Source organism: Anarhichas minor, unplaced genomic scaffold, assembly GCF_050575085.1.
Source record: "Anarhichas minor isolate MPS153535 unplaced genomic scaffold, ASM5057508v1 ptg000023l, whole genome shotgun sequence".
Lineage (NCBI taxonomy): Eukaryota > Metazoa > Chordata > Actinopteri > Perciformes > Anarhichadidae > Anarhichas > Anarhichas minor.
In genome coordinates this window covers 5,880,656-5,895,604 of record NW_027466469.1, presented here as the reverse complement: position 1 = coordinate 5,895,604, position 14,949 = coordinate 5,880,656, and the positions used below count along the sequence as shown (strand labels likewise).

Sequence of the window (14,949 nt, the reverse complement as noted above, 5' to 3'; positions counted from 1 at the left end):
GGCGATTTGGCGTTTGACGCGGATTCGCGTCCATCGCGCCGCGCCATCGCAAATTCGCGCCGCACCAGTCTCATCGCGTCTGTGCATAGACTTTGTATGTAATCTACTCGCGCGAATAATTCGCGACGCGTTTGGTGTGAACGCAACATGAGTCTCTGCAGCGTCCAGTCTGTCCTCAGTCCAACATGAGAGGACGAAGACGTAGAGCTGCCCCGAGGGATTGTCAATAATACATCCATGGTTCTCATACGTTTTTGTATTGGATTAATTCCAAAGGTGAAAAAAAACAGAAAACGCCAGGCACTCTTCCAAGTTTCAGCAGTTTGATTAGTAGTTAGTTCAGAGTTTTTGCTTTTTTAACTGATTGCTTTAAATTTAAATTGTATGGAACCAGTAGTGGAGGGGAAATGCAGAGCCTTATTTCGATGGACCAGGTGGCTAGGTATTTTGTGTTGCACCTTTAAGTTTACTGACCTCTTTTCATCTTTCTTTAAATTACCATTATTGTGGCAAAATCACATTTAAGTAATGATCAGCACTGGTATTGTTAGCTGATCGTTCAAAATGTTACAAATAATATCGGTAACATCGCAAATTTAAAAAGTTTAATTAAAAAAAAAAGTTTAATTTAAACGTGCTTTAGTTGTAGAAAACACAGGTTGCAGTATGAAAAGTACATTACGATAAACTTTCTTCTGACTTAAACTCGTCCCACCCTTAGACTGTATGGTCCCATCAGGTAGAGCAGAGGTAGCCAAAAACGGTGCCCGCGGGCACCCTGTCGCCCGCAGGGACCACGTGAGTCGCCCGCAAGACATGTTCTAAAAATAGCACTAGTCATTATGGAGCTCCGTCTAAAATTGTAGTTGCTGTTATTTTTTAATCAAAAACGCTTGCAGAGAGTTAAGAGAGTTGGGTACCCGGAGGCGCACGGCGGACAGCCAGGACGAGGCCGCCGCACCGCACTAGGTTTTCAGGTTCTGAATGGCGGGCGCATCCCGTTGGTGCCAGACGCGAGCCGCGAGCGCACCCCGTCGTCAGGTCCGTAAATCCTCGGAACAGGCCGCGGGGCAACAACTCAGGGGTGGCGGGGGTAGAGGCGAGGCAACGCAATCCGACTGAAAAGGCCCAGACTAGAGGTTTGAACGCGGGCGCCCGAAGACGCTCGCGCGCCTCGGAGGGTTGGATCCCCCGCCAGGCTATAGACGAGACTGGTTACTAGTTTCTTCGTGGAGAAAAAGGTACCATTGGAAAAGCTGGTGTCGGTGGCAACAGACGGGGCTCCCGCGATGACGGACCGGCATGCAGGCTTCATTGCGCAATGCAAAGGTGACCCAGACTTCCCAAAATGTCTACATTACCACTGGATCATTCACCAGCAGGCGCTATGTGCAAAAGTAACCGGCTTTGATCATGTGATGATACAAAAATATCAGAGATGTGATACCTCTGACTTTCAAATGTTGAAACAGATTAACAGAAATAAAAGTTGCATGTTTAATTAAATATGTATGTGTAGCTATACCATCATTGTTGTGGAAATCATTGTTAATAATTATTGTGAGGAATAATTAACTGACATGTGATCAAACAGTCTCTTCACATATATTATTATTATTAAGGTGATCTGTGCAATTTTGTTATTCAGGAAGTTTGTATCAAATAAGTAGCCCTTCGTACTACTCGGTACCCTTGAAGTAGCTCTCAGTCTAAAAAAGGTTGGTGACCCCTGAGGTAGAGCATCACACAGGACGGAGCTGTGCTGCCCTCAGCTGGACGGCAGCTGAATTGTCTATCATGCCGACATGTTTTTCATAAAAAACACGGTGGGTGCTTTTGGCTCTTAGAGCACAGTGAACAGCCCCCACTCGCCCTTTTCATTGGTGCCTTCTGAGAGCTTTGGGATGGGCACAATTCTGGTGGAGCGGGTGCCACAACAATGCCTGGAGAGGCTCTCCGTTAGGGACAGGGAGTGGAAGAAGAAGGTGCCGTGGAGCAGCAACAGGCCTGATGTGGTCAGGTAGCGCGAGCCTCAGATGTTATTTGTTATTATGCAGCGACAGCTGACGGTGACAGAGATGCTCTCGTGCCTCTCTCGAGCTGTCGCCTCCGTGGCGACACGGGGATGCTCGCGTGTTCGCGCTTTGATCTCCAAACGCGGTGCATTAGTCCGTCGTCTGTGTTACAAAAGAGACCCGTCGTGTGTGCACTGCATATAGCTAGATATACGTTTCTATATTTCATTTATGCCGCGTTATTCGGTTAATTGGTTGTGTTTAATGTGAAATGCTTTTTTCTTTTATTTTTTCAAGCACCAAAATGGGCAGGCGGCAGTCACAAAGGAAGTCACTGCAACCAGAGTATACGCCGCCAAGTCAGAAAAATAACAATGAGAAGGTAAGCGCCGAAAGCACGAGTCAATTAGACAGTCACAGAAATTAATCGGCAACCATTTTTCCAACCATTAATCGGTTATTAATTTTTCAAGCAGAAATGCCCAACATTTGCAGATAAGAGCTTCTCGGATGTGTGTGTGTGTTTTTCTCTGCTTTAGCGCTATCACTATAAATTGAATATGTTTTGAACTTTTGGTCGAACAAAGCAAGTAGTTTGAAGACATCACCTCGAGCTCTGGGAAATTGCTGTGTTTTTATAAAATACAATTTTGAAGTATTTAACCGATTCATTTAAAAAAAGGTGTCTGACTAATCGGAGCTAATAGTGAAAAAGTTGCAGCATAACTGTGAAGTAATGGTGTGTTTAAAGGTGCAATGTGTAACTTCTAGCGTAGCCTCTTCATGTTCTGTTGGCAATGCTAGTTCATTATTTGAATGTGTTAAACATAGACTGTGCATCAGAAGTGGACGTAGTCATCGTGACGTCACCCATTGGTATGTGGATTGCTGTTTTGAAGCTTGTGGCTTTGGTCGTCGCCATGTTGGCTTTTTGCAACCAGTGAGCAAAAGTGAATTTATTTCGACTGCAGAGGAGTGACAGTAAGCATACTCTGCTTTATGGTCCATTTACTAAATGAACATCATGCTGTATTGAAGAAGACTTGAAACTAGAGATTGAGACCATAAACTCATGTTTACAATGTTTACTGAGGTAATAAATCAAGAGAGAAGTAGTCATTTTCTCATAGACTTCTATACGACTGGCTAAGTGGAGAGCAGGGCCGTCCTTCAATCAGAGGATCGGCGGTTCGATCCCCGGCTCCGGTTCCGCTAGTCACATGTCGATGTGTCCTTGAGAAAGACACTTAACCCCAAAATTGCTTCCGGTGTGATAGGATCTAAATTGTAAGTCGCTTTGAATAAAAGCATCTGCTAAATTACTGTAATATACAATCTGACTTCTTTTTGCAATCAGAGGAGTCGCCCCCTGCTGGTCAGTAGAGAGAATGCAGTTTTTTAAGACACTTGATCATTGGCTTCACTCTTCAGAACCGGAGGTTGCTGCCTGGTTTTAAACTAAAATTCTGGCCACATGTTACACATGCCTAACCCTAACCCTAGTGATAAGATGAAAATGTGTGCAGGCTTAACGGTGCGTCTCTGTCATCACAGAAGCTGCAGCAGAGAAGAAAGCAGAAACCTAACACCCCCTCGACCAAACGTGTTACTTCTCAACACAGGTGAGATTGCTGTTTTTTGCAAATGTTGTGCCATTCTGTGCTGCCTCGGAGCTAATATTTAATAATTAAAATTTCCCCCTAGTGCTCAGGGAACCTCAGAGCCAAATTCTCGCCCGCTGTGCCTCGCAGAGGACAGGATGGAACCGAAGGTGCGGCCGGCTGCTCAGCACTGCGGCCACAGGGAACACAAGCACACGGGTTTGAGAGGGAGCAGACACACACCGGCCTTTCCCTGCCACCGCCTACCTCCTACGAGTCCTGATCCGCATGAGGACCCTTCCCCAAACCCAAAGGTAGGGAGACCGAGCGGCCATGGAGAGGGGGACAGTGACACCGACTTGTCTGAGTCGGAGAGACTTCCTGCGTCGCCCTGTGGTCGCGTTCCTCCACAGCTCCAGCTGAGGCCGGAGGTCATCGAGGCTGAGGACTGCTCCTCTTGCAGGCCCAGAGGACACAACCACGGTGGTTTGGACTTCCCAGACTTCCTCCCTCCGCCTTTCAACTCCTGGAGCCTCGGTCAGCTGGCCGTCTTCTACAACACGGAGGGCCGGGGGGCCCCTCGGCCCAGGCCCGTGGGCCCTTTGGAAAGGTACATGGAGAGGATGCTGCAGCTGGAGTGGCGCCAGATTCAGACTGTCCAGGAGGAGGGCGGGACGCCGGCGGTGTCAGATGTCGTATCCAGCTGCCACAGGTCGTCCGCCGCCGCCTCGTCGCGCCTCAGCTCTCCAAAGTGCATCCTCCAGTGTCAACGTTCCTTCCCCCTCAACTTCCTGTCCTCTCTGGCCAGTCACTGCGCCCTGCTCTCCGGTTGCGCCTGCACCCTCTGCCGCCTCCGCTACTCCGCCTGCAGCACACCATCGTCGTGCTGCCGCTCCGCCCGCCAGTCCAGACTGAGTCCCACGCCGGAGTGCAGCAAGGGCCCTGCATCGCTCCCCAAAAGGAGCTACAGCGAGAGCCGGGTGTACTCTGCGGACAGGAGCCCCGCATCCCGAGCTCAGAGGTTCGGCAGCCCCGCGAGGACCAACAGCCACCTGAGGAGAATGCAGGCCTCGGGCAACATCCGCAACCCCGTTCACGGTGCTAACGCCAAGCCTCAGTCCACTGCCAGAGACTCAAGTGTCGGAGACCGTTTGGGAGCGTGGGGGGGCGTGTCGGACTACAGGCCCGGGGGATTTCGGAGGAGGAGTGGCTCTGAGCAGAGAAGAGGTGGAGTCGAGAGACAACAAGGTGCATCGGAGAAAAGACGAAGCGGCTCCGAGTGTAGAAGAGGAGGAGCCGAGTGGAGGAGAGAGGCTGAGCTCAGGGAACAAGAAATAAAACCAGATGCCCTCACTGCAATAATGGACAATTTACCTGGGTCCAAGAATTGTCCAATAAACCGACCAAACAGACCGAAACAGGTTGAATTTGTTACATAACAGCAAGTTGAGGGCTGTGAGTGTAATCACAGCTGCAGTCACCTTTATTATTTGATTATGAATGTATATTTTCAATATTTTTTCCTTATTTGAACAGACTGACAGAAAGTGCAGCAAGACTGTAAATGTACTTTTTTTTCTTGGGTGGATGTTTTGCCAGTTTTTTAGCTATTTATTGTTGCATTATTACATTTAATCCAATTGCAGTCAAATAAGCTAATTCGACTGTGGATGTTTACATGCATTATCGATACATACAATAAATCCTTTGAGCATGTGGATATTTATTTTAGTTTTCGATTGAAATCAACCCAGGGAGCCTTCGTCAGCACAATACACAATGTATATATTTGTACGCAGGAGTTTTCAACACACCACTAGTGATTCTGTTTTGGTCCGTCTAAAAAGTAACTGCATAATTAAAGTTTACCAAACAATTGTAATTGAAGTCTGTGATTCTTCAAAGTCATGGGTACACATGTGGAAAAAGCTCTGTGAAGGTAAAGGAGGAAATACTGGCGGAAACCTTGCTGCATCCGGCAAGACAACTTCAAGTCTGAGATTTTCTGAGGTCAACTCAGTGTCTGGACCTCATTCCAATATACCTTTAATGGCTGGACCTGTATATTGCTGTTCACTTACGGTCTCTGTGGCTCTTAACAGAGCCTGAGCAGTTTGGAGAGAAGAATGGGGGGAGATTTTGCAAAGAGGGACAAATAATCCCATTGAATCAATCACAGCCTATTTTGTCAGGTGATAACGTCCCAGAGGAGATCTGAGGGGTGGAGGTGAGTCATTGTAGTAGGCTAATGCAGTTTGAGTGTTGAAAGATAAATGCCCATTGGGATACATACACTTAGAATGAAAGTTTGTTTTCTTAATGTAGCCTTGAAAATACTTTGTGTACACCTTTGTATATTACAGATCGTGTAAATGTAAGCCTCTAAAAAGAAAGAAAGAGAAATAGATGTTCACATCACAAAATGTTTGTGGCAGAGAAACTAAGTTGCTAAAATACAGGGCAAGCAAATCTTATCCTGGTGCTAAATGCTGGTGTATCTTAGATTAATGTTCATATCTATCATCTATAAGGACTGTTTGAGGGGAATTGTCACCAAGCGGACCGTTCTGATTCCAGTCGTTGTTTTAGGCCGGACGTATTTTTGAGGCGACACAGCCACCATGGACGCCGTACCCGTGCGTGTTTTGGAGTACTTGACAGAAGTTGAGGAGGCAGCTGAGGATGTTCTCACCACTAAGCAACAGGTCATTCAATACTTACTGGGCAACAATAAGCTGTTAATGATATGCAGCGCAGGGTCACGTGGGAGGACCGACATATCAGCTGCCACTGAGAATGTTAGCAGCTAGGCTAGAGCTAGCTCGCGCTTCACAGCCAGTTTATCTTAAACTACATTTCCATTTCATAAACGTCAAAATGAACAAACCCAACATGGCTCGGTAGCTCTGTGCTGATATTGGTAGGACAGGAAATAACGAAATACATAGTACAATACAAAGCAACACTGTAACAGTAGATATAAGTTAACATTAGCAAGTACTACTAACTTGAATTAAAACCGTTAACAGACGCTGTTGGGCTTTCTAGTACACATCCTGCTGTCCAGTGATTATTAAATCTAGTATTCTTTGATAAAATGAACCAGTACAGTAGTAGATGCAGAATATGGGCAGAAAGCAACAGTTCTCTCTTTTCATGAAAGAAGCCACCAATGACAAATGACATTACTTTGATGAATACAGAAGCTAGTCTGGAAATGTGACTTGAAACTTTATTGTACTGCATTATTTTGACAGTGTTTCATTTAGTTATTTAATACGTGGATGTATATTGCCATGATATACAATGGTAACACATTTAAATGAATGCCACTTTGCAAAGTCCGTATGCCAATATTGTAACAATTTCCCTCTTTAAACACTCTGACATTACATATTTATACTAAAACTAGTCAATGACTGTTGATATTAATGTATTTTTCCATTTTCTCACATACCATAATGACAAAGCATCTCCTGCTGTGTATACGTGTGGAGAACTCATGCTCTCTGTGGGTGTTTCAGATAGTGGACCTGGACACAAAGAGAAACGGGAACAGAGAGGCCTTGAACGCACTGAAAAATGAAATGTCAGATTCAGGTGAGCGACCGGTGACAGGAGGTTGTCAGAGAAGAGAAATTCAGACAGTGATGTCAGGACACATTGGCTTAGTTTGAGAAAACAGTCATTCACATTACATTACATTACATTACAGTCATTTACATTACATTACAGTCATTCACATTACATTACATTACATTACAGTCATTTACATTACATTGCATTACAGTCATTCACAGTGGAGAGGAGTCGGCTGTACGGTTGTAGTAACGCTCACTGCTGTCATCTGCAGAGAAAGTGAAGGTGTGCTTCGGAAACATGTTCATCAAATTTCCCAAATCGAAGACGAGAGAGATGATCCAGAAAGGTAAAACAAAAATACAATTTTAATTTATTGGTTTGATTTCCATCATAGATCTGAATATAAATAGATTTGTGTTTACATGTTGTAGCCACATGTGAGATCACCCTGAACTCTTTTGATCTTTCTCTCTCACCTGTTAGACCAAGAGCAGCTGGACAAGGAGATAAACGACCTCCGCACAGCACTGAAAGCAAAAGTCAACCGTCTAAATGTGATGCAAGGTACTGAGGAGCGTCTCCGCTGTCCGGTTGGCCCACTGCGCCAGGCTGGTTAGAAGGAGCGGGTCGACATTTAGGGAAATGATACTCTCATGTCTCATGTTAAAGGGATAGTTCAGATGTTTTATGAGGTACTTCTCCATGGTCAGTGTATTACAGTAGATGGAGTTTGTAGAAGCAGACAGGAGTACCATGTTAAACACATGTTAAAAAACAACACTTTGTGGACACATCAGAAGAGCCAGACACGCTGCCTCTCTGGAGCCTTGTTGTCACCGTCAGGCTGTCTGGCAACCAACCTGTACAAAGCGTTTATTAATAAGCGTAATTCCCAAAGCTATAAGGGGACAGCCATTGGGACCATGCACACGGTAAACACTATGGACACCTGTAGAGTCTAGTGCAGCACATGCTCATAAGATAAGATGTGGAACTGGTTCTAATTAAAGCTTTAAATAGGCAGAACTTCCCTTTAAACAGCACATATTCACCAGAATCTCTGATGTTTTTACTTTGTGTCACCTCAGTCATTTCTGAAACTTGGACCATCTTCATGGATGCTGATATGTCCTTAAACTCGGATATCTTCCAATGGTTCAGGGAGGCCTTGCAACTACTGACATCACTGCAAAGCAGAGTCACACTGAGGGACAATTTCACAAAAGATTGCTGCTAAGCTAATAGCATATTGGTGCTCCTGTGCTATTTGCACATACTTCAATAATAATATGCAGACACATGAAAATGAGCCTCATTGCGAAAACAGTCCAATTCACAAAGATCAGAGCTAACAGTCACACGCAGTCACAGTGAAATTATTGTCATCATAGAGTTGGTAACTAAACCGCGTTTATCGTGGTGGATGCTCAAACTCCTTTATTTTAAAAACAAAAAAAAGACCCTCCGTAGAAAAATTCAATTTGCACTCAGCTGCAAAACTTGACGTGCTTGTTTACGCTGTCATATCATAAGCTAATGACTTTGTGAAGCGGAGAATATGACGGATGCAAGTGATGAGCAATTCATCAGCGGCCGCAATCTCATTGTGATTGTCCTCCCAGCAGTGTGAGCATGACGTGTGTCTTTGTCTTTGTTTGCAGGAAAACCTGAGCTGAGAGGCTACAATCTTTCTCCTCTGTCCACCGATGAAGTCCGAGCTATTAACAGCCTTCTGAAGAGATGACATCGGATCTGCTGACTGCGGAGAAGAGAACATGTTGACAAGATGCCGAAGAGCCTCTGATCAGCTCATGCTAGCTACGTTAGCCTACATCTCCATCACCTGCCTTTTTGGATTTTTCTTTTTTAATTGTTGTCAAAACATTGTATTCTTTGTCTCAAATCTACAAAAAAAGACTCAAAATGAATACAGAAAGTGTATTTTAGCCACTCCCTCGTTCCTCTCACATGTTGAAGTTCAACTCCAACATTGTTCAGCCATCTAGATGAGACGCCTCGCCAGATGACCTGTATTTTGTAAAAAGAGATGTTCCGATACCATTTGTTCCTTCTTGATACTGATGCCTGAACTTGCGTATCGGTCGATGCGGATACCGATCTGACACCAGTGCGTTCAAAACCAAAAAAGTTAAACCGGTCATAAAATCATACAAGATGAAAACATCTCCTTCACACAACTGAATTTATTCAAGTTTTATTACAAAAAAACTACATTTTACAAGATTGCATTTGGACACATCATGATAGTAATTTACCTTTGCCCGATACTCTTTTTACTGAATAGAGCCTGAACACACCACGACATAACTTAATGCAACCTCCGTTAGCTGTTAGCACACACAGGTGCTTAGACGATCACACAGGTCGTAACCAAACTAGCACTTTATTTGGTGGTAAAAATGGAATGTCGGTTGACTGCTCCTGTTCCTTGTACCATTGGACCCGTTTTTAGGTCCAATAAAACTCAACTTTGGTGAGTACAGCATCCCCACCAATGTAACCGAGGAAGATAAGATCTAATAAACAATAGTTTTCCTTTAAATTCGGTCTTTTCAAGGTCTGGGGCTGTGGGCCTCCCCTCTGACTAAGCGCAGCCCCCCCCTTTACTTTACTGGACTAGTCCCGCTGTAGTCCTGGAGGCCTACAGCATCAGGATCCCATAGACACTCAGCAATTCAACCCAACATTTCTGTTTGACATAATTTGAGACTATGACCACGTGGTGGCGGTGTACAGCAGAAAGACAGAGCTTCTAACACGTGGTGTTGATGAAGTGCTGCTTTATGTAACCTGCACCACAATCTGTTCTTGGTTTAAACTTGTGTTTTCCTGTGCAAATGTTTGTTTTCTCATCTCTCAACTATTTTTTGCAGGTTTCTGTCCTTTAACTTTATTTACTACCTCGTCTTATACATAAATAAATGAAATATGTCCATGAGTTGGTGTTTTTTTGCCAGTGAGAGTTGCTCTCACTCAGTATGAGTTTTTTTTTTTTGTTTTTTTTCTGTCTCTGACTCAGACATACCGTACATCCTTAATTACAATGTGACAACCGGCTTGGGAATAAACTGTAAGTAGGTGTGTTGTGTGTAATTCTATTGTGCATGAGTAGACACGGGCCGCCCCGGGCTGCAGCCATTGATACAGGAGGTGTGAGTGTGTGTGTTGCGGGGGTGGTGGAGGTGGTTTTGTTTTCACGCTCTCCTCAGACTTTGGTTGCGTGCCACCGCTCTCAGACCTGCAAACCGGCTCTGAGTGATGACTTTATGAGTCAAAGGATGGGAACCCGCTGATCATCTCGAAACGTTGCGCAATCGCGCCCGGAGAGGCACGCAAAGGCGCTATGTTAAGAAAAATGAGGCGCTGCGTTCTATTCTACCTCCACCTGCGGGACTGCAAACCGATGATCGACTGTTCAATGTTCCCCTCCCCCACTAAACTACTAGAGCTAATTATTCACACCAACAGCAATACAACACAAAGCTGTACATTGTGTAATTATAGTGAGTGGAGACTTGGCTGTACAGTGATACTAAGGATTTTATTTCCGCATGGATTTGTTTTGGCCAACAGATGGCAGCAGTTATCTATGGCTGGGACTTATGAGCCGGAAAACACAGTCCTACGACAGGATGGGGTCATGACACCTGGTAGAAGTTAGAATTTGATAACAATACAACAGAAAATTAATATTTTACAGTGGTTTACTAAGAGTGCAGCCACATAAATATGCATTTGGAGGCTCGCATCACCACATCAAAAGGCATATACTATGTTAAACTACGTGTCTGAAATCCAAACTATAGTTTATTTATGTCAATGTATGGTTAGCTATATCATATTTAACCAGTCAACTTTCACAAATTCTTGAAAATTCTCTTGAACCAGACTTTGCTCTTGATAATCGGTCTCAGGTACCTGAGTCACGGTTTACAATTTCAGTTTTGAAAACTTTCCCAGGATTCAATCTGATAAATTTGCATATTCTTGTCTTCGTAATTTCATTGGCTATATGGAGCCTGAGTTTGAACAGGATCTGTTTCCAATTGGCTCGAGCTTTACCCAAAGAAGAGAGGCGGGCATTGTCTTTCAAAGCGGACTCTCGTTGGCTGTTCCAGAATGTGACCGGGCTATAGAAGCTCCTATTGGGTCAAATGAGGTGTCAATCTAACCGGCGGAATGCAGCCTCCATTTTGTGATGAAAATCTCCGCTCTGTTGACATGAAAAGTGAAATAATCACCGAATTATGATCGCGAGTTATCATATCTGCTGGCTAATTTGAAATGATGCAACAGCCCCCCGTGGGTCTTTATGGACGTACTAATGTGTTTTGGACTAAATCTTTTACTGGATTGGACCGAGTGGACCCTTAGCGATCAAACAAGACCGTTTTTGCTGGACTAGCAAGCACCGTTATGAATCATAATCGGTGAGTCACGGCGATATTTTATCAGCTATTTTTGGAGTTAACCTCATCTCCATATTCGTGACCATAGGTGAGGGTAGGAACGTAGACCGAGTGGTAAATTGAGAGCTTTGCCTTCCGGCTCAGCTCCCTCTTCACCAACACATATCATTTGTTATAATAAACGATTATCTTTCCTTCATTCACTCGGTATCTCCTGATTGAAAAATGTGCCGAGTTGTGCAGTATCGAAAGGTGGCATCTGCTCGGCCAGATTCATTTACTCCTCTTCACATTATCCTGTAATAACTGATTCTTTCTTTTTGGCCACTGGGGGGCAGCAGAAGCAAATTGTGAATATTTACATATAAAAACCTTTTAAATTGATGCGGCAATGTTAGCAAACAGTTGCACAGTTGCACATCCAGCAGACACAGAGCAACATTAGTGTTCACTTGTGTTTCTGGCCAGCTGCTGAATTTAAGTCCAATATTCACTCTCTTCTGGCTGTGCGTTTGGTCTCCACTAACTCCTGAGGGAGTTTTCCGAGATTAAAGTCGTACATTTAAAAGAAAAAAACTTGGATATTCTCTGAGATTGAGTGGAAAATTTACAAGGAAAAACTCCAATCAAACCACAGATGCCACATTTAAACACTGCAGTAATGAGAGCCGCTGGAGGCAAAAGTTGTCTGTCTCTACTTTCCTCTAACTTTTACAATATTGGTATTTATTTATATTCATAAAAGAAAACGTGTATATGTGTCTTTCAGGACCTTCGCCTCGTTCAGACGTCATTCTTACCATAACAACATTTCAATCAGGAGAGACTTGTTTTATAATTTAACAATGATTTATTATACATGCATCAACTATGAAAAGTGCAAAGTCTTTGGCGATTGGACTCCATCCTGAAGTACTATCAGCGAGGGTAGGGATACTGAGGTCCAATAGGCCTACTCCCTCTGGAGTCCAGACAGTGGTGGTGAAAGGAGTTGCTGCAATCTGATGATGAATCAGCAGCATGACTGTGATGCTGACTGGAGGTGACTGGGGCGGAGGAGGGTAATTGCAAGGAGAGGAGAGACAGAGATTATGAGTGAGTGAACTTGCGATTGAGCTACATTACTTTTGGAGCAAAAACAATCACATTTAGTTCTTTATAATCTAAGAGAATATTTGAGGGGCTTTTTTCTCGTACATTTTTTAGCTTTTCTCATAAATTTGGCACTTTAATCTCAGAGAATACGCAATTTCTTTCTCTGAATATTATCCCCCTACCCCGTCTCCGAGGCTGTTGTTTTTTCCAACCTACGATGGCTCTGATACGCCGTGGTATAGCAAACAAACCAGACGTTTATCTCAGGGGTTCGTGGGGACCAAAACAGAGTTAAAAGGAGAGTATTGGACATGGCATTCAGCAAAATGTAGAAAAGGGTTTTGTTGTAAGGTATTGCATTTTAGCACTTGTATCAAAAGTAATTTCAAACAATACACAGCCTTACTTCTCTCCTCAGTACGATGGAGGTGAATTGTGTTTGTGTGGCTCACAGCAATGACCGAAGCATGACCTCATATTTCCTGCCATAGTTTTTTTTACCCAGAGTTCTTAAATACAGCGGGCCTCATCCGGGAACGCGCTGAACTTGATAGCCATAGCCGCTTATGTCTGATGAGCTGATGAACTAGTCCAGTGTCTCTTGTTCTTTCTCTATGTTGTGCCTCCACGTCTCCTCTTTCCTCCTGCTTGTGACCTGGAAATTGATCTCAGCGCTCCATCATGAGGGACGTCGCCATTCCTTAAATGCATGTCGAGGAGGGAGGAAGCTTGCCTGAGGAGCTAGGAGCGAGGATACACGGGAGGAACAAACCATGGAGGGAGCGGGACTCTTGTGTTCATAAGTTGTAGTTAATGAAGATAATCAAACTGTCTTCCCTGCGTGTCACGCCTCTCACGGCTCTGGTTTAACCGCATTCCAGTTTCTCCGTGGTATCATTTCTTACGTTTGTATCGTTGAGTGTGGGCTACATCCAGTTCCAACTGCTGTAATTGTGACATGATACTTACAAGTGCCAACAGCTGCTTGTTATTATGCTATCAACAAGAACATTCTCTTGCACTCATCGTTAATTTGCTGTAAGCTCTCTCATGGGGGCAAACAGTAGTCAGCTGCCCTTTATGTAATCCCCAAATGATATTAAAAAAAGTTTAGTCCTCTGGGGAAAGTTGCAGTTGAAGCTGTACAATAAAGAGCGCTTATATGACCACCTGTTAACAGGCCTGGGAGTGAGTTATGCTATTTGTGTGTTGTGCATGATACTGTAATCCATTACTGTTGTTGCTCTCAACATATGGTGTCAATGTACATCGCAACCTCGAGATGTTTCTACGTCATAAATAATGTTGACATGAGATATTTTTCTGGATTGTGAAGACATTGTTTACCAAACTTCACAACTTAATCATAACTATGTTGATGCATGTTATTGATAACATGTACATGTTAAATACTTAATACATGAGACCAAATAAATGCATGGGTGAATGATGACATGTGATAAAATGCTTTGAGTGGTCAGAGGACTAGAAAAGCGCTATACAAGTACAGTCCATTTACCATTGAAGAGCATGGTAGCTATATGTCATGTATTTAGTTTCATGTCTCTCTTTCTATCTTCCTTTGGTTAATACCGTCTTATTCTTTTGCTAAAAAATGCTGCAGGCATCGTGTAATTTGATGACTGTATCCGAGTGAGGCATTGTTATGTGTGTTTTAATGATCTAATAAATATATCTCCCTCTCCCGTCTGACTCTCTCTCTCTCTCTCTCTCTCTCTCTCTCTCTCTCTCTCTCTCTCTGTGGTTTCACCTCCTGGATCCAAGCCACACACCTGCAAAACATGAACCTGTCAGCCCTGCACTGTGTCTATATATCAGTGTCCTGAGTTCATATACTCTATCTTCTCTGTCCTGAAATGTCCTTGCACATTCTTTTTACCATGAAGAATTCGATAGCGGTGCCATATATTATTTGCTTTAGCAACAAAACTGCCGTGAACTCACCGAGCATACGTCCATTTACAGAAAATCCAGCACTCTGTGTCCACTTTTCTCCTTCTGGACAAAGACATTTTCCCAGGTTTTAATATTGTTCACCTCACACACCCGGCTTCATGCATCGCAGAACACACACATTCTATTGTTTTAACGCTTATATTGTGTTGAAAGAAGTTAGAAACACTTGGCATTGTGAATAGCAAGTGATTTGTAAATTAGTAGAAAATCACAACTTGTTGCCAAAGCCAGAATGTTTCAAACTAACGA

The 14,949-nt window shown here is 43.8% G+C and overlaps 1 protein-coding gene and 1 long non-coding RNA gene across 2 annotated transcripts; both read left to right on the top strand.

Moving 5' to 3' along the window:
- Window positions 1–6,205: 6,205 nt before the first annotated feature.
- Window positions 6,206–10,157, top strand: pdrg1 (p53 and DNA-damage regulated 1). Its single transcript, XM_076096968.1, has 5 exons — window positions 6,206–6,321; window positions 7,141–7,216; window positions 7,470–7,544; window positions 7,682–7,762; window positions 8,860–10,157. The coding sequence occupies exons 1-5, from the start codon at window positions 6,238–6,240 to the stop codon at window positions 8,940–8,942; spliced, it is 399 nt and encodes a 132-aa protein (XP_075953083.1). The 5' UTR covers window positions 6,206–6,237; the 3' UTR covers window positions 8,943–10,157.
- Window positions 10,158–11,405: 1,248 nt separating this feature from the next.
- LOC142955381 (uncharacterized) lies at window positions 11,406–14,429 on the top strand. The gene is made up of 2 exons (XR_012955845.1): window positions 11,406–11,649; window positions 13,396–14,429. It is a non-coding gene; the product is annotated as an uncharacterized LOC142955381 (long non-coding RNA).
- The last annotated feature ends 520 nt before the right edge of the window (window positions 14,430–14,949 follow it).